The sequence below is a fragment of the Nomascus leucogenys genome, chromosome 24, assembly GCF_006542625.1.
Source record: "Nomascus leucogenys isolate Asia chromosome 24, Asia_NLE_v1, whole genome shotgun sequence".
Classification (NCBI taxonomy): Eukaryota; Metazoa; Chordata; class Mammalia; order Primates; family Hylobatidae; genus Nomascus; species Nomascus leucogenys.
The window spans coordinates 4,338,461-4,365,163 of record NC_044404.1 but is presented as its reverse complement, the minus strand read 5'-3'; the positions used below and the strand labels follow the sequence as shown (position 1 = coordinate 4,365,163).

The following is a 26,703-nucleotide window of genomic DNA, read 5'->3' as shown; positions in this document are numbered from 1 at the left end:
TGGGCTGCCATAGGGTTGGGCAAGGCTGGTGCCTGAGGACTGTCCACCCCACCCTGCTCTGTCCCCAGCCTGTCCCCCTGGGCGCTACGGAGCTGCCTGCCGTCTGGAGTGCTCCTGCCACAACAACAGCACGTGTGAGCCCGCCACGGGCACCTGCCGCTGCGGCCCCGGCTTCTACGGCCAGGCCTGCGAGCACCGTGAGCTGGGGGCCTGTGCAGCTGGGCTGGGGCCTTTTGAGCCACTGTCCATTCCTCCCGTGTGGGTGATCCGGGTAGCAGTGAAGTGGTGGGGAGGTGGGGAGCCAGCAGCAGTGGGGAGGGATGAGGAAGGGCAGGAGGGGGCTTCTCACCGGCCCCTGAATTGATGGGTTTTACTCACTCTGGGCAAACTGGACATTTCTGCCACCATGTGCCCTTGTCTCGTGGTAACTGGCATCCTTCAGCCTGTCCCCCTGGCTTCCATGGGGCTGGCTGCCAGGGGGTGTGCCGGTGTCAACATGGAGCCCCCTGCGACCCCATCAGTGGCCAGTGCCTCTGCCCCGCCGGCTTCCACGGCCACTTCTGTGAGAGGGGTGAGTGCTTCGTGCCTCCCTGAACCCCTGCTCCCTGGCCCCATCCTGTCTGGGTGCAGGACAGGAGGGGGACACTGAGCCCACTGCCCCCACCAGGGTGTGAGCCAGGTTCATTTGGAGAGGGCTGCCACCAGCGGTGTGACTGCGACGGGGGGGCACCCTGTGACCCTGTCACCGGTCTCTGCCTTTGCCCACCAGGGCGCTCAGGAGCCACCTGTAACCTGGGTGAGTCTGGGGTCCTGTCCAGGAAGGGCGTAGGTGTGGGTCTCCATCAGTGACCAATATCGATTGATTGGGCCCTACCTGTGCCAGTCCTGGGCTGGGCACCATGCCCTCCTGTGGCCTCTGCACCTGGACCGTGCCCCCTGAGGGGGTTGGAGTCAGCTGCTGGGACATGCGATGCCAAGCATGGCACTCCTGCTGGAGCCTTAGGCCAGGCCCTGCCGTATGGCCTCCACAATGTCCCAGGAAGGCCATGGTCATGGGAGGGGGCTCTGGTTGGGTGGAAAGACTTCCCTGATCTGCCAGCTGTGGATGGGGGGATATTGAAGGGGCTGTGGCCCCTCCAGCCCAGAGGGCCCCACCTGAGGATAGGAGGGCCCCACCTGAGGATAGGAGGGGCCCTCCTGCTGGGGCTGCATACCTGGCCTTGTGGCTCTGGGCCTGTTGTGCCCTGAGGGGGCATCCCTGAACACTGGCTTCTGTTTGCCCTCCTGGGGCAGGGCAGGAACTCGGTGGTGATTCTGGGCTTGTGCCTGGGGCCTGGGCTTCCTCATGCAGGAGCTCACTGGCTGCAGAATGTAGCTGAGGAAGGCAGGGCAGGAACTGTTTACTCCTCAGGGGAAACCGAGGCCCAAGGTCTTAGCTCCCACACACACCCAGGTGGAAGGCTTCACTCCACCTGGGCTCTGTCGGGGGCCCCTAGGTCCAGGGTCCCTGGCGCCGGGAAGGCAGGGATGATGATGAGGTTTGTCTCCCGCCCCCTCCGCCTTGCAGATTGCAGAAGGGGCCAGTTCGGGCCCAGCTGCACCCTGCACTGTGACTGCGGGGGTGGGGCTGACTGCGACCCTGTCAGTGGGCAGTGTCACTGTGTGGATGGCTACATGGGGCCCACATGCCGAGAAGGTGAGCTGGGCTTCCTGGGGAAGGGCGGGAAGGCACCATCCCCTCATCAGCATCAGCTCCACCCTGGCAGAGGACCCCTCTCTCACCCACTGCAGAGTTGGCCAGGTCACCCTATGGCTATTCAGACATAGCGAATGTCATCTGTCCCCGCTCGGTACCCAGAGTGTCACTTGGCTTCTGATGGGTGGAGTGTGAGCTTCACAGTCACATAACCAGGGGACAGGGGTGGGCCATGCTGCCAGCTGGAAACAGCCCATCCTTCCCAGCCCCAACAGCTGCAAGGGTGGGCTGCAAACTGCACTGGGGGCCTGAAGAGGGTCATGACCCCATGGCTGGGCTGGACCATCCACAGTGTGGATGGACGCTGGCCATCCCTGCCCCTCCTGCCCCCCCCCACACGTGCACCGGGATGTGAGGGTGTGTCTGTGCACGCACGCATATGCAACAGTGTGAGCAGCAGGGTGTGTGTGCATGTGTGCCAGTACATGTGTGTGGCACCCAGTATGTGCCAGTCCATGCATGCAGTCCTGCACGGGCAGCAGGCACCTGTGTGTGCCAGTGCCTGTGTGTTATGTGTGCGTCAGTGTGTGAATGTGGCCAGTGCGTCTGCGCAATAGTGCATGCATGTGCGGCAGGGGGCACAGGCGTGTGTGCCGGGCATGTGTGAGCGTGCTCCAGCACCTGTGTGAAGGTGGCTCCTTAGCGCCACCTTCAGGACCCTGAGGCTGTCCTGGAATGTGCTCTCTGCCTGCAGGCAGTGCTTTTGGGATGCCCCCACCCCTCTGGCCAGCCCAGACTTTGCTGCCCGCCCCCCCGCACCATGTACCCCCCAGCGATGTTGGGAAAGGTTGTCTTTGCAGAGGGAAGTGAGAGGCAGGCTTGGGGCCTGTGCGGGGCAGGACATGTGGGCGGGGCAAAGGCCGGGCGCCAGGCTGCAGGCTCTGCCTTTTGGCTAACTGGGGATTTCACACTTGGGGTCCTCGGCTTGGAGGCCCCTAAATAGTCTTGACGCTGTGTATGTGTGCATCTGTTTGTGCCTTTCTAAGGCAGTCCTGGCTGCAGACTGTTCGGAACCTTAAGACAGGGGAGCCCCCGATCTCGGTGGAACGGAGCGGGGCGGGGCGAGGAGGGGCGGGGCGAGGAGGGGCGGGGCAGCAGCCTGTCCGCTGGTGTAGGGACAAAAGGCTGCCCGGCAGCGGTATCTAGTGGTCAGCTGTGGTACTGCACCGCGGGCTGCCGGCACCTGGGCTGGGTGCTGGGGGCAGTGCCTTGACATTGAGCTGGAGGCCTCAGGAGCCTGGGGCCCCATGGGCAGGGTCTTGCTGGGCGTGGGGAGTCCTGGGTCCTGCGCCCTCCCCTGGAGTGGACTTGGCTTGGCATTGGGTAAAGCCCCTGATGTCGCGGGTAGTGGGGGCTTGGAGGGGCTGAGAGCTTTCCTTTGGGGAGAGGGAGAGCCCCCCCCACCCCCCCGCCCCCCGCCCCCGTTCCTTCCCCGAGTGCAAAGGAGAAGGGAAGCAGGCTGTGCGGGGGAAGTGGAGGTCCCTGAAGGCCTGGATGAGGTCACGCCTTGCTGCCATTACTGTGGCTCACTCAAGGCTGGGGGTACTAACATGGCCTGCTCTCTCTCCCCTCCAGGTGGGCCCCTCCGGCTCCCCGAGAACCATCCTTAGCCCAGGGCTCAGGTAAGGGGTGTGGGGAATGCCCGTGGGCTTGCCAGGAGGGTGGGTTATGGCAAAGTCAAAGAAGAGTGCTTAAGTATAATCTGGGCCCTACAGGGCAGCGGCTGCACCCGGGGTCTTGGGCCCCAGGAATCTGGAGCTCAGAGACCAAAGCCGGGGCCAGAGCTGGGAAGGACAGGCTGGGAAGGATTGGGAAGGATGGGTGGGCCCCGCCCTGCTCTGCTGGGCTGAGCTGCTGAGGGGAGGGGTGGGAGGAGGAGGTGCCAGCCCAGAACCCAGTCTGTTTTGGGAGCACTCACCCCACCCTGGACTGGCCCTCTTTTCTCCTTTTCCCCAGCGGCCACACTGCCCGCCTCCAGCAGACCCACATCCCAGAGCAGTGGACCAGCGAGGCACTAGCAGAGGCAGCCCCGTGGAGCCCGCCTCTCTAGTCCCAGCCAGAGGGGACCCAGGCCTTTGGTGACCAGTGAGAAGGACACTTCATGGGCCCAGAGCTCCTGGTACTGCCCTTCCTCTGAGGGCCGTGCAGGGCTGTGGACAGCCCAGCAACCTGTTGCTCTTGGAGGCTGGTGTGGCCTTGAGGAGGGAAGTCTCGCATGGCTGTTGGAAGAGAGGCACCTCCTGGCCTGGCTCTGCAGAACCCAGGGGCACGCTCTGGGTCTGGGCTGAGGAAGCCCCGCTCTCCCCACGGCTGTGAGTCGGACTGAGGACAGGTGTGGGCACCAATGTGGGCGCAGGTGCAGGCACAGGGCCACTGTCCTCCAGGCAGCCTTTTTGGTGCTAGGCCCTGGGACTGGAAGTCGCCCAGCCCGTATTTATGTAAAGGTATTTATGGGCCACTGCACATGCCCGCTGCAGCCCTGGGATCAGCTGGAAGCTGCCTGTCATCTCCTGCCCGATCCCCAGAAACCCTGATTCAGGTCTGCAGGGTCCTGCGGGCTCACCAGGCTGCTGGCTCCAGTACCATGTAAACCCAGGAAGGTAAAGGAGCAGGCAGCCTCCTCGTGGCCTGTGTGTTTGCTGTGTTATGTGGACTCTGTGTGGGCTCCTCCCTGGGGCCCGGCCAGCATAACGATGCACACAGGGATCTCCCAGTGCACCCGGGGCCCTTTGCAGGGGTGGGGGTGCCACACAAGTGAAGAAGTTGGGACTCATCTCAGTTCCTGGTGCTATTGAGGAGAACGCTGGGGCTGCATTCATTACTGCTGAGACACCCCCTGAGACCCAGAGACTGGCTGTTCCCGAAGAATGGCCCAGGGAGAGGAGGGCTGGTGTGGAGGGGCAACCTGGATTGAGGCCAAACTCCCTTGGGCCCACCCCACCCACCCCTACCTGAGCATCAGCAGTGGGGGGAGGGCAGCATCGCAGGGGGCAGGGGCTCCCTGGGTGAGGACAGGCTGGCCCTCCCGAACGCCTGGAACTCATGGGTTGAGGCTGACGTCTCCTGGAAGAAGCGCCCAGAGTGGACGGTAGAGGCAGAGAGTAGGGGCGGTGGCTGGGGGCTCCTCTGCAGGACGGGGTGGCCAGTGCAGGGGGCTGCACTCACACCGCAACACAGGACTCTCTCTCCCTTGAGAAGGCCGCCTTAGGGTCTGGGCTGCCGCCCCCTATCACCCTAAAACCAGCCAAGGTGGCTGAGGCCCCAGGGCAGAGGATTTCACCAGCAGGAGGAGGAGGAGGAGTCCAGTGAGCTTGGTTGCTCACAGACAGCAAGGGAGCTGTCACAGAGGAAGCCGATGAATGGACCGCCGTGGGGAGACTTTAAAGTAAAACAGTGATAAGGGAGGGCGGGATGGTGGGGATGCAGGAGCAGTAGCCAGAGAGAGACAGACTGGGGTGCAGACAGAGTGTGGAAAACGCACACCTTGAAATGAAGCATCCAGCAGATGGGGTGAGTGGATACAGCTCAGGAGATTCTCCCAGGAATAGCAGGGAGGCGTGAAGAGAGACAACGTACAGAAGATAGATGAATGGAAATGGGTAAGGGAGGTGTTCATTCACATCCATCTAACTGCAAAATACAATAAGAAGTCATTGACATGAAGCAACGATGACCAAGACGTTCTCGGATCTAAAGGTGAATGATCTCAGTCAGCCTGGAAATGCACAAGGTGGAAAAATAACATAAAAAAGCCATAAGACCTTGAAGAACATCAATGTCAAAGATAAATTCTAAAGTCCCAGAGAAAAAAGAAGAATGGGAATCGAATTGACTTCAGTCTTTACGCGAGAACACGGAGAGCCGGAAAACTGTGATGTTCCATCCTCAGAGTTTGAAGGAATATTTGAAGCCTGAATTTTATGTCCAGCTAAACTATCAAGGGCATGCAAAGTCCATGTTATTCTTAGGCTTTCAAGCCTCAGCCATTTTTATACAGAAAAGCCTGATTTGAAAATGCTCTTAGAGACGTTCTCCAGCCAGAAGAGAGAAGCCAGGAGGGTGCTCTGAGATACTCAGTCACCACAGTTCCCAAATGGCCTAGCAATTCAGAGAATCAAAATACCCCCATTACTCCCCAATGGGAACCCCCCCCAGTCTCAGTATGGTGTGAGGGTGTGGACGGGGGACCTGGCAGGTACCAATCACTCATCCCGCTCAGCAAAGACACAGTGTTCAGCTATGGAAGCCATAAGGCAGGCTGAGCTTCTGCCCATCCGGAGGAAATCGCAGCTATCCAATGGCAGTCAGGAACGGAGGAAAATAAAGCAGAGTAACTAGAAAACACACTCACAGATCCTAATGTTAACGGTTACAAATGACGACGGAAAAACGAACTCCTGACCGTATATTATATAGTTTCAAATAGCTAGAAGGAGGATATTGAATGTTCTCAACACACATAATAAACACTTGAGATGATGATATGCTCATTACCCTGATTTGATGACTAGACATCCCATGTATCAAAACATCACTGTGTATCTGATGAATATCTACAATTATTATTTGTCAATTAAAAACATTAAAAACAGACTAGACTGCATTAAGATATACTAAATAGTATTTTCACTATAAAAGACATGCTTCAAAGGGTAGAAATACAGACATAAAGAGTAAACCAAAGGAGAATTAGGGCAGGTGTTTGAATATTTCAGGGTGAGAAGCATCATGACAGTCTGTAAATATACATACACATATACGCACCCAACAATGAGGCTCAAACATTCATCCAGCAGTGATGGATAGAACAAATAGAAACCACTGTCATGGGTGATTTGAACGTGCGCTTTACAAAAACCAATAGGTTGAGCAAGAAGACATAGCAATGATAACCTGGAATGAGCTTGGGCACACATGGTGCATCTGTGTTTATACTTACATGTTTACTGTGTTCACATACCCACCTTTTCAGCTTAACAATATGTATAAAGTTAAGGGGTACACGTGCAGTTTTGTTACATGGACATATCGTATGGTGGAAAAGTCTGGGCTTTTAGTGTTACCATTACTGAATAGTGTACATTCTGCCCATGAAGTAATTTCTCATCCCTCCCTCCCACCCTTCCAGTCTCCAGTGTCTGTTATTCCCCTGTCTGTCTGTACACGTTATTTAGCTCCCACATATAAGGGACAGCATGCAGTATTTGACTTTGTTTCTGAGTTATTTCACCTAAGATAGTGGTCTTCAGTTCCATCCATGTTGCTGGAACAGTCATGATTTCATTCTTCTTTATGGCTGAGTAGTCGTCCATGGTGTGTGTGTGCATGCAAATACTGCATGTCTGTACCAAATGGAATGCAGATATATATATATATATGTAAAATTTACACATGCGTGCACACACATCTCCACACACATCTTTATCCAGTCATCCACTGATGGGCACTGGTTAATTCCATATCTTTGCTAGTGTGAACAGTGCTGTGATAAACACATAAGTGTGAGCATCTTTTTGATACAACGGATTCCTTTCCTTTGCATAGATGCCCTGTGGTGGGATTGCTGGATCGAATGGGAGTTCTATTTTTAGTTCCTTGAGAAAAACCATAGCATTTTCTTTAGAGGCTGAGTTCACATTCCCACCAACAGTGTATACGCATTTCCTTTTGTGTGCATCCTCAACAACATGTTACATTTTTGACTTTTTAATAATAGCCATTCTGACGGTGTGAGATGATATTTCATTGTGGTTTTATTTTTTTTGAGACAGGGTCTCACTCTGTCACCAGTGTTGGAGTGCAGTGGCACCATCTCGACTCACTGCGACCTCTGCTTCCCAGGTTCAAGCGATCCTTCCACTTTAGCCTCCCAGGAAGCTAACTACAGGTACAAGCCACCACGCGCAGCTAATTTTTGTATTTTCTTTTTGTAGAGGTGGGATTTTGCCATGTTGCCCAGGCTGGTCTCAAACTCCTGAGCTCACGCGATCTGACCGCCTCAGCTTTCCAAAGTGCTGGGATTACAGGTGCGAACCACTGCACTCGGCCTCGTTGTGGCTTTAATTCACATTTCTCTGATGATTAGTGATACACTTACATTTCTGTGTATAAACTTTACATTCAGCAAGTGGAGAATAACGGAACGCTTAAGAAAACCAAAGTTTCCTTCTTTGAAGACTAAGAAGCAAGAAAACACCTTGCAAGACTGATTTTTTAAACACGAGAGAAAAAAATACACAAGAATTAACTACAGACACAACAGAGAAGAAGGCATAAAAAATTACGAGCAACTATGTACCAATAACTTGGAAAACACTTAGAAAAATGATAAACTGGGGAAAAATGCGAATCAGGTGGTGGCCTAAGAAGAGGCGAAGAGCCGCGGCAGAGCCGCTCCTTCCCTCTGCTCAGCCCCTGGAATCCTGGCACAGCTGTAGCGTGCATGGTTACATCAGGTGTATAAATTTGTCAACCAGTACACGTTCCAGAATTTTTTTTTTTTTTTTTTTTTTTTGAGACGGAGTCTCGCTCTGTTGCCCAGGCTGGAGTGCAGTGGCGCGATCTTGGCTCATTGCAAGCTCTGCCTCCTGGGTTCACGCCATTCTCCTGCCTCAGCCTCCTGAGTAGCTGGGACTACAGGCGCCCGCCACTATGCCTGGCTAATTTTTTTTTTTTTTTTTGTATTTTTAGAAGAGACGGGGTTTCACTGTGTTAGCCAGGATGGCCTCGATCTCCTGACCTCGTGATCCGCCTGCCTCCACCTCCTAAAGTGCTGGGATTACAGGCGTGAGCCACTGCACCTGACCCAGAAATTTTAAATGGAGGAAAAACAGCTCACCTCATCCCACAAAGGCAGCGGAAACTTGATTCTAAAGCCAAGAGAGGACAGTAACAAGGAAAGGTAACTGCAGACTCATTCCATGTAGGCAAAAATCCTAAATCAAATATTAGCTATCCAAATAAGAGTATTTTACCAAGAACACTGGCCTGACCAAATGGACCGAATGCAAGGACAATTTCACATCAGAAGATGCGTCGGTGCATTTGGGTGAGAAGAGAAATCAGATGACTGTATTGATGGCAGCAGGAAGAACGTTGGACAGAGATCAAAGCCTGTTTGGGAAAGAAATTCTTGGAAACCTGAGAAAGGGCCTTTTTTGATAGTGGTTAGGTGCAAGTGTCATGTTCAGGGGAGAAACCGATGAATTCAGGTCTGTCCAAAAGATGCCGCCCAGCGGGGCCTGCTGTGCCCACTGGGGTGACAGTCGTCTGGTCCTGCTATACCTCCTCCCAGCCTTCTGCTCTTCACAGCCCTGCCATGACATCCCATGTCTTTGCTAGGCCTTCCCCATCAGAGCACAAACGCGAGAGGCAGGGGCTTCGCTGCATACCTGGACCACCTGGAACCGGACCTGGGTAGAGTACGGTGAGTGTCGTCACAAGAGTGAATAAAGTCACATCAGAAGATGCCTGCATCAGCCTCACTGCCCCCCACCGCCCCAGCGGGCAGTATCTTCAGACGAGGAGAAGCAATTGAGAGGTATGAGGAACTCGGGAAGACACACCTGCCGTGGTTCTCAGGGGACAAGATCATCTCCACAGAAAACCCCAAAGGCCAACAGACATTGTTACAGCTAGTAAGGATTCAGCAAGGTTGGCAATAAAGTCCTATAAATCATGGAAAATGTACAACATGCATAAAACCTGTAACATTGATAGTGCTTCAACACCAACAACAACCAACAAGACGACGACAAAATAAGTCGCCGTTCAGCACGGCAACAAAACCTGCACATCTACAGGAATGTATCCGGCAAAAGAATTTCTGGATTCTTTCAATTCTTCTGATAGAGTTTATAAAGACCTCAAAAGGCCTGAACAAATGACAACTGGAAGGCAAATGCGACATGAAAAATGTCACTTCCCAGCTATGTCGGATGCATTCCAGTTTGCTGGAAAGGCCCAGCGACGGAGCCCACAGGTGGCATCTGGTGGGCAACCTGCCATGTCTAAAACTGACAAAGGTCTGGGGTCAAGAATGGCAGAGCTGAGCCAGAGAGAGGAGGACCGAGCCGAGCTGGAGAGGGGAGGAGATGGGCAGAATTCACAGAGACCCCACAGCCAAGGCCAAGTGTATGGAGAAGGCCCGTCTCACCAAGACCAGAGATCTGCACATCAAAACACCGGTCTACGGCTTACGCCCACCAGCAAAAGTTGGAGGCCGAGGGCTCTGAGTGAATGTGGGGTGAGGACCCCCCCATGAACCACCGGGGTCCCAGGGCCAGCCCTGGAGCCGGCAGCAGTCCGGGCATCGGAGGCCCTGGAGCCCGGCCAGCAGTGCTTCTGCCAGACACCAGGTGGCGTGAGAGGAAGGCGTGCAGCAGGCTGGGGAAGGGGAATCCCTGCAAAGGACACCGCCAGGGCGAGGCATGTTCTGGAATGTTCTGGAGGGAACAGATGAGCAGAGCGCCGCTCAGATAGATCCTAAAATGTGGTTGGGCAAGAGCAGGAACCAGGATGAGGTCATGTGAGTGTGCACCCTGTGTACAAATTCTCCCCCGGTCACAGGACAGCAGCAGGGGCTCTGTGGGCTGAGGATGCACATGGCACACAGGATGGGGTGGTGGGGACACGGGGGTGGGATGGAGGGATGTGCTCACCGTGGGGCTCCGGACCTGACAGGTGACAGACCCAACTCCGTGCCTGGACAGAGGGACTGGTGGCCTGTCCCGTCTCTGGCTGGACGGAGGGACCGGTGCCTGTCCAGTCTTTGCCAGTTGTCCCGGCCTAGCTGGGGCGGCCACTCCCGCCTGGCTTCTGTGCCCCTGTGAACCACACTCCCCTTGCTCCCCGGCCCCAGAAAAGGTTAGGTGGTGCCTGTCCGGACCCAGCAGTGTCCACTCTGTGCCCGCCCAGGGCTGGGCACTGAAGTTTGCCAAGATGAACCCCAGCCCTCGGCCTGGGCTGCCCCAAGCCTGGGCTATCCTGCCCAGGGTGGCCTTGGGGACAGGGCTTGGGTGCAAGGCCTCAGTAGCAGCCCCCTCCCACTGCCCTGCATCCACACAGCCCCCATGGCACCCCAGGCCAACAATGGCCTGCAGGATGGGCTGGGACACCAAGCACTGCGGACACCCTGGCACCCTACTTGGGACACAGGCCTTGTTGGCTAGACAGGTGTCTTTAGAGCCCTGATAGCCCCCTGCAGTGAGAAGAGGGTCTTTGGGCCTCAGTTTCACCCCCTGCAACAGGAGGGTCTGTGCAGCTGGAGACCTACCCAGGCTATGCGGCTGCACAGGAGGGCTGGGCTAGGCAAGCCCTGCCTCCTGGGACCCCTCTCCAGCTGAGCCGGTGTGGCAGAGCCCCCGCAGGACCCCTATTATCTGGGGACTGTGGGCAGGGAAGTGTCCCTGGGCCCCAACACTGAAAGTATGGGATGGGCTGAGGTTCCAGGAGAGTGAGCAAGACCCCGGGGAGGGGGTGATCGATCGTGCTGGGGGTCCAGGCTGACTCTGTCCTGCTGAGGGGGCCATGGCACCTGGGCCAGTGAGGGCAGCACCCCAGGCTGAGCAGGGGCCCTCAGAGGGGCGTGAGCTGGCACTGGTCCTGGGGACGGCACTACACAAGCCTGTGGCCCCCTCTCCTGACGCCCCTCTTGCCCATCGGTCTCCCCCCTGCCTGGGCCCCCACACCTCGCTGGCAGCCCAGGCCTGTGCTTCCTGACTCCACCGGGAGGGGCTCTCGTCCTGAGCAGGCCTGAACTGGGGCGTCCCCAGGTTGCCCCAGATGCCCCCAACAGCCTGGCCGCTACCATAGCAGGACGGCCACCCAGCCTGGGCCTGGACCCCCTCCCTGCAGGCTGAGCATTCTCACTGCCCGCTGAAATGCACAGGCTGCTGTAGCCACTTGCAGACAGAACTGAGGCGCAGAGGCTGAGTCACCTGCCCCAGGTCACATATGCAAGAGTGAGGTCACAGAGTCAGAGGCCAGGCTTTCCAGATCCGCCTTGCTCCGTGAGCTGAGCATGAACTTGGCAGTGAGAACCACCCGGAGGCTGCAGGGCAACTGGGTTTACATAAAAATGCTGCCCCCGGCCACCACACACACACGCACGCACACAGAGACAGACATGCTAGCACATGTGCACACACCACATGCCAACACACATGCCCTGCCTTGGCTGCCAGTTTGCTCCCACAGGAGCTCCAGGAAAAGCCTAGGGAGTAACCAGTTCACAGGCGGGACAGCGGAGGCTGGAGATGCCGCGCCGGGCGGGGAGGGGCTGGCCCCATCTCAGGGGATTCTGCTCCCAGGTGCCTCCTCTTTCCCAGAGCCCTGGCTGTGCCCCACCCTGCGAGGCAGCTGCTGACCAAAGCCCTGCCCAGGACAGTCCTGCGTGGGCTCCGAGCCTGGACTGGGCCATTGCTGCTGCCCAAGGCCATGGAGGTGACCGGGAGAGGAGCTGGCCCTCCTCACACTGCACGGCCCTCCAGACCTCGCCTCCTCCCCTGAGCCCTGGTCCAGCAGGTGGGGGCTGGGAGCAGCTCGTTCTCTCAGCCCACCCCACCTCTCACGCACCAGGTCCTGCAGCTGCCTCAGGCCTGGGAGGGGTGGCGGGCAGCCTCCTATCACCATTTCTTGCTAGCACCTGGGGTAGACGCGCCCCTGACTTCCCTGCAGAAGCCAGGGCCCCAGACCCAGGAGGATCAGGGCAGATTCTCAGGTGGATGCTGGGTGCTCCCTCCGTGAGGACAACATGACCCAAGCCCACAAAGGCCACGGGCATTGGTGTGGGAAACAGGAGGGCTGGCGGGGGCTTCCCGGGACAGAGAGGACCAGTCCTCTCGCTGTGCCAGCCCGGGTCAGCCAACTGGCTCAGGGACTGCCTCTTCTGCCTGCAGGTCCCAGGACGAGATGGCTAGGAGAAAAGGCTGGGAGGGAGATGGGGCCTTCCTCCAACCCTGGGACACTGCAGAGAGATCCCCAAAAGCACTACTGCATCCCTGAGTCCTCTAAACCACTGGCCAGCCTGGGCCCTGCAAGGTGCAGCTGTGCCGCCCCTGGGTTCTCAGTACACGATCAGGGGCCACTGGCCCTGCTCCAATGCTCCAGCTGGTGAGCAGACGGGCCACACCAGGGGCGAGCTCGGGGCAACCACGCATGAGGGGGCCGGTCCCAGCCCACAGCACCCAACACAGGGGGGCCATGCACAGGGGGCCTGATGCCGGCCTGCGGCATCCTGAGTATGTCCCGGGAAAATGTGTGGGCACAGCCTTTGCCTGGGCTCAGAGTCACTCTGAAAATCCAGGTTCTTAAGAAATAACTTTAATGTATTTAGAAACCTCAAAACCGACATCTCCCTGCCGGGTCCCCTCCCTCTGGCCGGCCCCCCTCTCAGAACATGGGGCACTCCTGGGCACTCAGGGCCCTTCTTGTCCCACTTGGGGGTAGGAAGAGCACAGGAGGAGACCTCACATTGTCCCCGATAATCACTATTGGTGCCTCCTGTGCCCATCAGTCCGGGTGGAGTTGCCCCGTGGGTGCAGTGGGGAGGTGGAGCCCAGCAGCTGAGAGAGGCCCAGCCAACCAATGGGAATAGGCTGGGCTCCCTGGGACATGGGGTGGCCCCCTCGAGCTTGCCTGGGGTGCCTCTCGGGGGACATGTGATCTTCCTTCTGTGAAGTGTCCGGAGCCCGGCACCACAGCCACAGGCTCTTGGGAAGCCCCAGGGAACCATGCTGGGTCCTTGAGACAAGCTCCCCATGCTCTCTGGAGCCAGGCACGGCCACTTGCTGATCGAGGACAGGCTGTGCTGCCACCGGCTGGCCTTGGCAGGGCTATACGTCCGTCTCCACCCGCAGACGCTCCATCCTGCGGACGTTGCCCTCCACGGCCACACGGCTGGTGATGAAGCGGGCAAAGTCCTCGGGGAACCAGCCCGTCTCTCCGTCCCGGAGCCTCTCGCCATAGAGCCAGCCTGCACCCGGATGGGGTGGGAGGGAGGTGACAGGAAGGCCGTGGCTCCCCCAGCCCCTCTGAGCTGCTGTGCCTGAGCACACCAGGGCCAGGCTTCTCCTAGAACTGACCACCTGCTCCTGCCTCAGAGCAGACAGCTTCCGAGGCCCTGCTTGTGGTCACCGGGCACCCGGCCCCTGCTCAGGTGCTGGCCACTGAGAAGGGTGCTGGGCTGAGCACACCCCACACAGCTCTGCCCGGCATGAGGAGATGCCCTGCCTGCCCTCTGCAGGCTCATGCTGGGCCCGGCTGAGCGGGGATCCCCTGGGAGGGCAGAGACACCTCCTCCTCCCCACGTAGGACACACTGACCATGAACCTGCTTTTGATTCTTGGGCTCGGGGATGTGGGAGTGCTCCCTTTGAGGAAGCCCTCGAGAGAGGGTGAGCACATGGTCAGCCTGCAGCCCGGCATGCTATGGACCTGGCCAGACCGGATGCTGACTCACGCCTGCCTGTCCCTGCCCACCCATCTGTGCCCGATGCCCCTGTACTCACCATCCTCCTGCTGCAGAACCAGGACCACATCTGCCTGCTGCAGTGTGACCTCGTCTGCTTGCTTCGCGAAGAAGGCCTTCGTGATCTCCACCTGGGGCAGGTCTGGATAGGGCAGTGGCCATCGCAGGGCTGTCGGGAGGCATGGGCCAGGCTCCACTCCCCGACGGCCTCCAGCAGACACATCCCCTGGGGCCAGGGTGCCCCATCCCTGGACTGCCAGGCCGCAGCACAAGGTCAGGTGCCAGGCTCCCTTGGGCTACAGTGGGGGCCAAAGTGCCCAGCCATGGCAGAGGGCCAGCCCTGCAGGCCCCCAGCCCGCACTCACCTCCTTTGTTGGAGAGGCCCTGCCACTGTCTCTCACTGTGGGTGAGCGCCACGATCCACCGCGCCCGGTCACTCCTGGGGACCAAAGACAGCATGAGCCAGGCCTGGAGACCGATCCTGCCCGTCTGATGTTGACTTCTGACAGCCACCCATGGGGGGCCATGGCAAGGAGATGGGTGGTGGGGGTGGGCAGGAGTGGCTGGGCAGACTGTGCCAGGCAGGCTAACCCCCAAGTCACCCCCAGCCCCAGGTCACAGAGTTGGGTAGTGGCCACACACCCAGACCCCAGCCTGCTGGACCTGAGGCCACCCCGTTTCCTGGCACTGGGCCCCAGCTCCCTGCCCCCTCCGTTTGCTGTGACAGACTCAGCCCCAGGGTCCTCATCTGGAAACAGGGCCCAGAGCTGTCCTCGGTCAAGAGGAGCTGAGAGGGAATATGGAGACTGGCACACCTGTGCGCCTGCCTTCCACAGGGGTCCCGCAGAGACCCCATCAGTGGCCACTCCCATTCTGAGTGCCAGGACCACCCTGCTGTCTGAACTGGCCCCCCACCGGCCAGGCTGGCTGCAGCCCAGCAGCACTGCTGTCCACCTGCAGGTGTGCCCCCAGGGCCTCAGGGCTCTCCTGCCTCGGGGCCTCTGCTGAGCAGCCCACTCTCCGGCCCCACCTCCCTCTGCTCTCATGGGCTGAGCTTTCCTTACGGCGCCCCCCGCACCCCACCCCCCACCTTGTTTCCTCCCTTGTTCCTACTCCTGGTGGCCCAACTGTTGGTGCGTCCCCTCCCGGGAACATAAACTCCACGAGGACAAGGCCGTTTCTGTTCTGTTCCCGGCTCTACCTCAGCATCTACAGCAGGGCCAGGTGCACGGTGGGCGTTCAGAGCCAGTCGTGGAACAGCAAGCGAGGCAGGTGGATAACCCGGTCCCCGTGGAGCTAATGTGCCTGTGGCCTGGGAACAGCCCTCCCGGGAGCCCACTTACGCGGAGTCTGAGGAGAGCAGCAGCTGCTCCTGGCGGCCCTCGCTGTTGCGAAGCAGGGTCACCTGGAAGGGGTGGGGCACGGAGGAGCTGCGGTTGCCACCCCCGGGCAGAGGGAGCTCAGATGGCTCTATCTTCTCCACCTGGATGTGGTTCATCTGGGCGTAGTCCTGGACCACGTAGCTCTCCTCGCTGTGGGGACACGGGCAGTCGGTGGGACGGTCCCACCCAGCTCCTACCCGGTGCCTGCTGGGCTCCCATCCAGTTCCCACCCGGCTCCCCTGCAGTGGTGGGGAGGCAGCCATGGACAGGCTCCAAGAGTTCCCGCATCCCACAGAACAGAGGCCACGGCTTTCAAGTCCTCCTCATGGCTGTCACAGGCAGACCCAGGTCTGCAGAGGAGGCCAGAGGCTGCACAGTGAGCGCCACCTGCCCCCGAGTGTCACGTAGAGCATGTGCCGAGGAAGCCGTGCCTCAGCTCTGAGGTCAGAGGGGCTCAGGGCCGACTCCCCGCACCCTCCTGCCCCAGGGCCAGCGGCCCAGTGTCCATGGAGTGGGGCTCCCCACACCCTCCTGCCCTAAGGCCACCTCTTCTTCTTGGTCACAACCAGGACATCGTTGAACAGGAACAGGTAGCACGTTGGCCGGCTGGCGATTTTTCGAAAAAGTCCGGTTTCTTCCACTAAGAACAGCTCCCCGCGCTTCAGCAGCCACCGGGAGGCGGAGATCAGTGGGAGGGACTGGGGGGACAGAGCCAGGAGGCGGAGATCAGTGGGAGGGGCTGGGGGGGACAGAGCCGGGGTGAGCAGGTCCCCAGGGGGTCAAGGAGGCACAGCACTAGGTGGGACTGGCCCCTGCCTCTGGACTGGGTGACCAGCTGGCTGCCCCCATTCGGGGCTGGACAGAGGAAAGGGGCACGATGTGTCCGGGCCTCAAATCAAGGTGCGCCAGGCCCCGGACCAGACCCTGCCCGATAGCCCAGGGCTGGGTGACCACTGAACACTTCACCCAAGCCAGGACTCGAAGGCCAGTGCTGGGGAAGCCTCCACACACACCTCACCCCTCCGTGGCGATTACGCAGACGCTGGGCCTCCTAGGCACAAGGGCCTGCTCAGCCCCGAGGGAGGGTTGACAGGGGCAGGCCCACCCGTGATGGCCACGCTCCACGTCTGGGGCCTTTCCTGGCCCCTGAGCCACAGAACATCCTCCCTGCTGCCTGGTGCTAAGTTGCTGGAGTCTGGGGGGCAGAGGGATGGCAAAGGCCAGGGGGTGGGCAGTGTGGGGGTGGGCATCGCAGTGGAGGGTGGCAGCACAGGGTGACGGGGGTGGGTAGTATGGGGGTGGGCAGCGTGGGGGTGATGGGGGTGGGCAGTGTGGGGGCGATGGGGGCAGGCAGCGTGGGGGCAATGGGGGTGGGCAGCGTGGGGGTGATGGGGGCAACAGGGTGGGCAGCATGGGGGCAATGGGGGTGGGCAGCGCAGGGGTGACAGGAATGGGCAGCATGTGGGTGGGCGTCACAGTAGGGGGTGGCAGTACGGGGTGGGGGTGGGCAGCGTGGGAATGAGTAGCCTGCCCACCAGCCCCCACTCCTCAGCCACTGTTGACACCTCCCCACCTGCTCCCTGTGGGCCCCGGCTTCCCCACCTGTGCCCACTACAGACTCAGAGCCCCCGGCACCTCCCGCTCCCGGCCTCTGCCACCACCCTCCCTCCTGAATGGGCCTGTTCTCCCCACCCCCACACCCGTTTCCAAGACCAACTTCAAGACCACGTGGGGGTGATAGCCCCACTTGGGGGTGGACCAGGCCTGGGAGGGGATCCTTGCTCTGGCAGGGGCAGGTGTTACACCCCAGACTCAAGAGGATCAGGGAGACACGTGAGGCCTGCACGGATGTGGGGCTCAGCGACAGCAGCGTGAAGTCACCGCCCTGACGCCTGCTCCAGGCAGCCCGCCCTGACACACCCTGGGAGCCCCATCCCCCAGCTGGGACCCCTGCACCCTTACTTGGTTGTACATGGCCCTGAGTGAGGGTGGCCTGTAGCCTGTCACCCACTCCTTGCTCCACCCTGAAAGGCACCCACTGGATGGGGCACAGGACAGGAGACCCACCTGGGCCCGCCTTGGGGGAGGGGCCCTGGGCTGGAAATATTTCACCCTACCCAGAATCCAAGCCTCACTGGGAAACATGAGATCTGGGCCGGCCCTGAAATCACCCTGTCCCCTCCCGTCTGTCCTCAGGCCCTGCCCAGCCTGAGGGGTCAGCAAGGATCCCTGGCCCCAGGCAAGCGCACTGACAGGGCCACTCCTGTTGCCCCCTCGGCTTGGTCACTCAGGGCCTGGGGTCTGCCCTTTGCCGGTGCAGTCCTGGGGATGGGGCAAGGGCCACAGAGGCCCACCCAGTGGGAGTAGGCGGGGATACACAAGGGATGCTCCCAGATCGGGAGACTGTGGCCTGGAGAGACCAAAGGCACCAGCCCTAGGAGGCCCAGCCCCCAGGCCTCATGAGGGTAGGCACCCACTCTCCAGCCCTCAGGCTCAGGGGTGTGACCTGACACGTAGGCCAGCAGGGAGGGCTGAGTGGGAAGTGGTCTGAGTGGCCTGATGTCCGGGGCCACCTACCTTGACCTTGCTGAAGTCCAGCTGTGTGTGCAGCGTGTACATCTGCTCCATGCGCTCCATCCTGTGGGCCCCCTCGTTGCACTGCCTCACCAGCTGCAGGGCATGGTCCCCGTGTGAGACAGGGCCCTGGCATAGCCCACACGGCCCACAGTGTGCCCAGGACCCCTGCCCAGCCAGCCTCTGGCTGCCCACAGGGCCTGCCCTGGACCAGCCGTGCCACGGGCTCATCAACTGTGCAGGAGCTCCACCGGCTCTGGGCCTCAGTTTCCCTGTCAGCACTGTGAAAGGCTTGGGATGGATAATCTGAGAACCCTCGCTGCACTGGAAGGTGGGGGGAGCCAGCCCTACACCATTGGGTAGGGTGGGGTGGGGTGGGGACAGGGTCGGGGTACAGGACTCGGGCGGGGCTGGGGCCAGGCCCCATCTTACCTTGCTGATGGCCTTCAGTGCGCGGTTGGCGGCCTTGTACCTCTCGGAGTGACCCTGGGTCTTGAGGCAGAGCGTCTGGATGGACAACAGACATGGGACAGAAAGTCCCCTCTGGCATCCCAGGTGTGGAGGCTCCCACCAACAGCCGACCCTGGGTGGGGCTGCAGGGTGGTCAAGAGCTGCCCCCAGAGGGCTCCTGCAGGGCCCCACCAGCATGTACAGCCCCTGAACGGCCTCTGCACCACCTGGAGCTCTGCCAGGTCAGGCCGGGTTGAGTGGGAACAGGAGCTAGCACCCCTGCCTGCAACCCTTCCCTCCCATCCTTGGCCATCTCCATCCAACCTGGGGAATCGTCAGTGGAGGCCCCCTGGCAGCCCCATTTCTGCACATCCCTGGGGCCCCCAGGAGTTTGAGGTTCTGTTTGGCTTGGGCAACCCTGCCATTTGTAGCCTCAGGGAGCTTAGCTCAGTCCTGCCATGTGCAGGGCTGTGTGTACGGGCAGCATGCACACGTGTGAATATGCCTGTGCACTGTGTGCGTGCATGTGTGTGCATCCACGTGTTATGTGTGTGCAGTGCTTGTGTGTGCATGTATGCAAGTTATGTGCATTGTGCGCACATGTGCATGCATGTATGGGTGCAATGCAGTGTGTACATGTATGCATGCATGTGTGTATTGGCGTGCATCGATACATATGCATTGTGTGCACATGGGCACATATGTGCCTGAGTGCGTGTGCACTGTATGTACATGTGTGCGTGTGTGTGTACACCTGTCACTCTCATGTACCCTCTGCCCTGTGGGCTGGCATCCCACACACACAGCCCATGCTGGTGAGCCTCTCTGCATCTTTGCATCTGCCACAAGGGCACCCCACAGAACGGGGAGAGTAGGTGCTGGGGACAGGGCTACCACGTCTAGGAGGACTGGTGGAGTGGGGGCTGGGAGGAGGCTCAGCAGGGCTCTGGGCGATGCCAGTTCCAGCTCGTCAGTGTGCCTGAACCTCATGAACCATTGAGTAAGGGAACACAAATCCGCCAAGGGCTGGAACAGCTCCTGGCACAGTGAGCTCTGTGGGTGGCAGCGACCACAAAGTTATCCTGGTTATTAAAGCCATCTTAGGATCATAACTATTACAATATCATAGGCCAAGCCTGGAGGAGAAGGTCACAAGAGCATAATGCTCCATCTGAGGGGGGGCTCTGGCCGTGGGACCCCAGGATGGTGTGTCCGGCCCCACCCCCAGGCCGTGGACTCACATCCGTCAGGAGGGGCAGCCGGGTCACCCGCTGCATGGGGAGGATCAGGAAGGAGAGCATGGGCAGGCCCCCGCACGCCGGCCGCCTCTCAATCTCTCTCAGGACCTCTCGGAAGGCGGCATTGCTGCTTCTGCAAGAGGACAAGGCTGTCCTTCCAGGCCCTGCATGGCCGGCCTGTACCAAAATCAGGCGGGACCTGCAGAAGCCGGGCTGGGAGCAGGAATGTGCTTTGGGAGACCAGGGTGCAGGATGCTCCTGAGCCACCCTCCGGGCCTCGGGGCCACCCACTCACGTCAGCTTCTGCAGCGTGCGCTGCTGGTAGACCTCGTTGGAGCAGTAGGCGATGTAGGGGTGGAAGTGCTTCTCGGCGTGCTCCTCCAGGATGTCACTGATGTCCTCGACCAGCACCTGGGCCTTGTGCCGCTGCTCCAGGTCCTCGAAGAACCTGAAGGCAAGGAGGGGTGAGGAGGGTGCCACGGGCCTGGTGGTGGGGCCCCGTGTGTGCACACACGCAGAGATGCATCTGCATGCACACTCACACATACATGGACATGGCAGGAGCTGAGCTCAGCTCCCAGAGGCAGCACACAGCAAGCACTTGGGGCAGGACCTGGACCTGGGATGCAGGACAGCAGGGAGGGCGGGTGGGAAGTGGTCAGAGAGGCCTGGGGCTCCTTACAGAGCCCCCTGCCACGATCCCACTCACTGGTGCTGTCCTCTGTTGTCCAGGGGCAGCTCCAGGGACTATCCCCAAAGGTGGGCCCGTTTGGACCTCCTGTCCTCGTGCCCTGTCCAGTTGGTGCCCTTCACCCTTCAAGCTCCTTCCGGCTAAAACGACTGGGCCTCCACCCAGGCCCGGGCCCCCACTGCTGCACCAGCTTGCCCCTGGGAAGAAACTCAAGGACGGAAACTCAGGGGACAGGCACAAGAGCCCAGCCTCCGGGTCACAAATAGGGGTGATGCCTGGGGCCACCCCCTCCAAGGATGAGTCCCAAATCCCAGGCAGCTCTGCTGGTCAAGCTCCCAGCTGGGTTCACGAACTGTCTGTTTACTTTCACTAGGTCCCCCACCCCGTTCTGAGGGAACAGTCATGGCCGAGGGGGCCAGGTGTGGGCTCTTGGCAGACTCCCTGGAAGGGACTACCAGCCCCTCACCTCCTCCATGACCCAGGCCTGGGCCCAGGGTGATCAGGATGAAGGGAGTCAACACTTGGTCAGAGCTAGGCCAGGGCTACCAGGATTCTGCCCCCATGGGCGGCCAGAGCCACCAAGGCTGGGCTTGACTGGACCCACCATGGTCACCTGGTGTGTGAGGCGGTGGCCGGAGCCTCGTCCATCCTGCAGACCCTCAGAGCACCCAACCTGAGACCACATCCATGTCTGCAGGCCCCCGCCACAGGAGGTCCTCCCAGCCCAAGAGCTCTGGCCTTCGGAGGACGCCCTTGCCCAGCATGGAGGTGGGCAGGAGTCCCTCCTCCCCCTGCTCACTGGGCCCGACTAGGCCTGCCACCCACGCAGGAGCCATGCGTCCTGCAGGGAGAGTGTCCTGATAGCCGCTTGCCCTTGAGAATCCCCAACAGATGGAGCCGCAGTCCCCATGGATGAGGACCCAGGAGGCCATGGGAGGCCTTGGTTGCTGGATGAGCAGGGCCACGACATGCGTGCGTGCCGAGGCCGGCCAGGCTGGTCAGCAGCTCACATGGGTGACTGCGGGTTCTGAGAAAGGTCTGGGAGAGCCGCCCACCAACTGCTGACCCCAAATAGTGATGATTCCCCAGAGAGTTCACTGTGAATGCCAGGAGCTGTCGGGGACCCAGCTGGGGGAGGAGGCCGAAGCTTCCCACCCCAGGGCAGCAATCTAAAGCCCTGAGGAGGTCAGAGGCAAACATGCAGCTGCCTGAGGCAGAAGGGACTGGAGGACACAGAGCTCAGAGGACACAAAGCCTGCATGGCTGGGGGCAGAACTGGGGGAGGGGCAGCTGCTATCCCAGAACCCTCCCCCCCAACCCCATCCCATGCTGAGTCAGAGGTTGGGAGTTTCCCATAGCTGGTTCCTGGAGCCCTACAGGAAGCCCCTGTCTCCAGGGACAAGGTGGCTCCCCGCCCACTCTCAGGGTCCCAAAGTTCCGCAAGGGCACCCCACAGGCAGCAGATGGGTGGGACTCGCCAGGGGCGGGGCTGATATAAGAATGTGCCAGCAACCGCCACTGTCGGGGTAGCCCTGTGCCAGGCACTACAGGCCCCTAATCATCTCCCAGCTCCAACCAAGCCCACGAGGGGGCCAGAGGCACCGCCCCCCAGGTTAGCACTGAGGCTGAGGCTCAGGAGACCGGATGATGCTCCAGGGTCCTCCTACATATAGGGAGCAGCACAGGGTCGAGACCACACACACCCCTGCCCACACACACCCACACACACAGACAACCCTGCCCACACACACACACCCCTGCCCACACACCCATGCACACACCCCCCACACTCCCCTGCACACACACACCCCTGCCCATGCACACCCATGCACATGCACACCCCACACACACCCATGAACACACACACCCCTGCCCATGCACATCGACACACACCCCTGCCCATGCACACTCATGCACGCGGACACACACCCCCCCACACACAACCCCCCGCACCACAAACACCACCCCCTACACACCCATGCACATACCCCCCCACACCCCTGCCCATGCAACCCATGCACATGCACCCACCCACGCACACACGCCCCACACCCCCCCCACAGGCCCCCCCACACACCCATGCGCACACACACCCCTGCCCATGCACACACAACCACACCTCTCATACACACCCATGCACACACACACCCCTGCACATGCACACCCTGCACATGCACACATCCACACCCCACACACCCCCCCACACCCATGCACACCCCCCGCCCCACACACACCCCACACCTTACCCCCGCACCCCCCCCACACACACCTGCACACACACATCCATGGACACGCACACCCCTGCCCATGCACACTCTGCACATGCACACACACCCACACACCCATGCACACACACCCCTGCCCATGCACACCCATACATATGCACACACACCCCACACCCCACACACACACCCCTGCCTATGCACACCCATGCACATGCACACACACCCCACTCTGGCACACACACATCCATGCACACGCACACCCCCCACACACCCCTGCAAACATACGCACATGCACACACACCCATGCACACATCCCCCAGACCCCCACACACACCCATGCACACCCCCCCACACCACACCCCTGCACACACACACACCCCTGCCCATGCACACCCATGCACATGCCCCCCACCACCCACACACACCCCCCACACCCCTGCACACACACACACCCCTGCCCATGCACACCCATGCACATGCACACACACCCCACACACACCAGCACACACACATCCATGCACACGCACACCCCCCACACCCCTGCAAACACACCCATGCACACATTCCCTAGACCCCACACACACCCATGCACACACCCCCCCACACCTCATACCCTGCACACATACACACCCCTGCCCATGCACACCCATGCACATGCACACATCCCCCACACTGCCCACACACCCCCCCCACAGACACCCCACACCCCACACACACCCCACACACACACCCCTGCCCATACACACACCCCACTACACCCCCCACACACACCCCCATACACACCCCACACCCCACACACACCCCTGCCCATGCACACCCATGCACATGCACACACATCCCACACCCCACACACACCACACCCCCACCCCACACACCCATGCACACACCCCCCATACCCCCCACCTCACACCCCTGCACACACATACCCCTGCCCATGCACACCCATGCACATGCACACACACCCCCACACCCCCCACACCCCCCCACACACCCCTGCACACACACCCCTGCCCATGCACACCCATGCACATGCACACACACCCCACACTCCACACCCCTGCCCATGCACACCCATGCACATGCACACACACCCCACACACACTCCGGCACACACATCCATGCACACGCACACCCACACCCTTGCAAACACCCATGCACACACACACACCCCACACGCCCCACCCATCTCACACCCCTGCACACACACCCCACACACACACTCTGGCACACACACATCCATGTACACGCACACCCCCCACACACTCCTGCAAACAGCCATGCACATGCACACACACCCATGTACACCTCACACCCCTGCACACACACACACCCCTGCCCATGCACACCCATGCACATGCACACACCCCCCACACCCCCCACATACACCCCCCACACCCCTGCACACACACCCCTGCCCATGCACACCCATGCACATACCCCACCACACCCCACACCCCCCACATACCCCACAACCCCCCACACCCCACACACACCCCTGCACACACACACCCCTACCCATGGACACCCATGCACATGCACACACACCCCACACCCATGCACACACACACCCTCACCCCACACCCCTGCACACACACACGCCTGCCCATGCACACCCATGCACATGCACACACACCCACACACACACCCCCCACACCCCTGCACATACACACCCCTGCCGATGCACACCCATGCACATGCACACACCCGCCCCCACACACACCCCACCCCCCCACTCCCCACGCACCCCCCACGCACACCCATGTGCACACACAACCCCCCCACACACCCCGCCCATGCACAGCCTGCACATGCACACACCCACACTGCACACCCCCCACACACCCCCCCACACACCCCTGCCCCTGCACACCCATGCACATGCACACACCCCACACCCCACACACCCTGGCACACACACACCCCTGCCCATGCGCACCCCCCACACACCCATGCACACACACCCCACACACCCACCCCTGCACACACACACCCCTGCCCATGCACACCCCCCACACATCTGCCCATGCACACCCATGCACACGCACACCCCCCACACCCCTGCCCATGCACACCCATGCACACGCACACCCCACACACCCCTGCCCATGCACACCTTGCACATGCACACACCACACCCCACACACACCCATGCACACACACACCCCTGCCCATGCACACCCATGCACATGCACACACACCCCACACACCCATGAACACACACACCCCTGCCCATGCACATCGACACACACCCCTGCCCATGCACACCCATGCACGTGGACACACACCCCCCACACAACCCCCCGCACCACAACCACACCCTACACACCCATGCACACACCCAACACATACCCCTGCCCATGCAACCCATGCACATGCACCCACCCATGCACACACACCCCACACACACCCCCCACAGGCCCCCCCACACACCCATGCGCACACACCCCTGCCCATGCACACCCTGCACATGCACACACAACCACACCTCTCATACACACCCATGCACACACACACCCCTGCACATGCACACCCTGCACATGCAAACACACCCACACCCCACACCCCCACACCCATGCACACACACCCCACACACACACCCCACACAACCTTACACACCCCCTGCACCCCCCACACACCCCTGCACATGCACACACACCCCACACCCCGGAACACGCACACACCCCTGCACACACACGTCCAGGGACACGCACACCCCTGCCCATGCACACTCTGCACATGCACACACACCCCCACACACACCCCTGCCCATGCACCCCTGCCCATGCACACACACCCCACACCCCACACACCCCTGCCTATGCACACCCATGCACATGCACACACACCCCACACCCCACACACACCCCTGCCCATGCACACCCATGCACATGCACACACACCCCACACACCGGCACACACACATCCATGCACATGCACACCCCCACACACCCCTGCAAACACACCCATGCACACGCACACCCGCCACACACCCCTGCAAACACACCCATGCACACGCACACACACCCATGCACACATCCCCAGACCCCCACACACACCCATGCACACACCCCCCACCTCACACCCCTGCACACACACACCCCTGCCCATGCACACCCGTGCACATGCACACCCCCCCACACCCCCCACCCCCCACCCACCCAACACACCCCTGCACACACACCCCTGCCCATGCACACACCCCACACCCCACACACCCCCCATACACACCCCACACCCACCCCTGCCCATGCACACCCATGCACATGCACACACCCGCCACACCCCCCACACCCCTGCGCATGCACACCCATGCACATGCACACACACCCCACCCCCCACACACACACCCCTGCCTATGCACACCCATGCACATGCACACACCCCACACTCTGGCACACACACATCCATGCACACGCACACCCCCCACACACGCCTGCAAACACACCCATGCACACGCACACACCCATGCACACATCCCCCAGACCCCCACACACACCCATGCACGCACCACCCCACACCTCACACCCCTGCACACACACACCCCTGCCCATGCACACCCATGCACATGCACACACCCCCCACACTGCCCACACACCCCCCCACATTCACACCCCACACCCCCCACACACCCCACACACACACCCCTGCCCATGCACACACCCCACCACACCCCCATACACACCCCACACCCACCCCTGCCCATGCACACCCATGCACATGCACACACACCCCACACCCCACACACACACCCCTGCCTATGCACACCCATGCACATGCACACACCCCACACTCTGGCACACACACCCATGCACACACACACCCCCCACACACCCCTGCAAACACACACCCATGCACACGCACACACACCCATGCACACATCCCCCAGACCCCCCACACACCCATGCACACACCCCACCTC

The 26,703-nt window shown here is 60.4% G+C and overlaps 2 protein-coding genes across 2 annotated transcripts in view; one reads left to right on the top strand and one right to left on the bottom strand.

The window, feature by feature from the left end:
- The window catches only part of MEGF6 (multiple EGF like domains 6), a 122,264-nt gene extending 115,901 nt beyond the window's left edge, over positions 1 to 6,363 (top strand). The window contains exons 32-37 of the mRNA XM_030805743.1: positions 69 to 197; positions 443 to 571; positions 668 to 796; positions 1,568 to 1,696; positions 3,332 to 3,378; positions 3,713 to 6,363. Of these exons, the coding sequence (XP_030661603.1) occupies positions 69 to 197; positions 443 to 571; positions 668 to 796; positions 1,568 to 1,696; positions 3,332 to 3,366 (551 nt within the window). The 3' untranslated portion in view covers positions 3,367 to 3,378; positions 3,713 to 6,363. The remainder of the gene's footprint in view (positions 1 to 68; positions 198 to 442; positions 572 to 667; positions 797 to 1,567; positions 1,697 to 3,331; positions 3,379 to 3,712) is intronic.
- A 6,699-nt stretch (positions 6,364 to 13,062) lies between these two features.
- ARHGEF16 (Rho guanine nucleotide exchange factor 16) overlaps positions 13,063 to 26,703 on the bottom strand; it is a 32,242-nt gene continuing 18,601 nt past the window's right edge. Inside the window, exons 7-15 of the mRNA XM_030805357.1 lie at positions 20,164 to 20,316; positions 19,872 to 20,001; positions 18,613 to 18,687; positions 18,184 to 18,276; positions 16,153 to 16,304; positions 15,568 to 15,756; positions 14,590 to 14,663; positions 14,265 to 14,366; positions 13,063 to 13,730 (exon numbers count right to left, since the gene is read on the bottom strand). Coding sequence (XP_030661217.1) covers positions 13,591 to 13,730; positions 14,265 to 14,366; positions 14,590 to 14,663; positions 15,568 to 15,756; positions 16,153 to 16,304; positions 18,184 to 18,276; positions 18,613 to 18,687; positions 19,872 to 20,001; positions 20,164 to 20,316 — 1,108 coding nt within the window. The 3' untranslated portion in view covers positions 13,063 to 13,590. The remainder of the gene's footprint in view (positions 13,731 to 14,264; positions 14,367 to 14,589; positions 14,664 to 15,567; positions 15,757 to 16,152; positions 16,305 to 18,183; positions 18,277 to 18,612; positions 18,688 to 19,871; positions 20,002 to 20,163; positions 20,317 to 26,703) is intronic.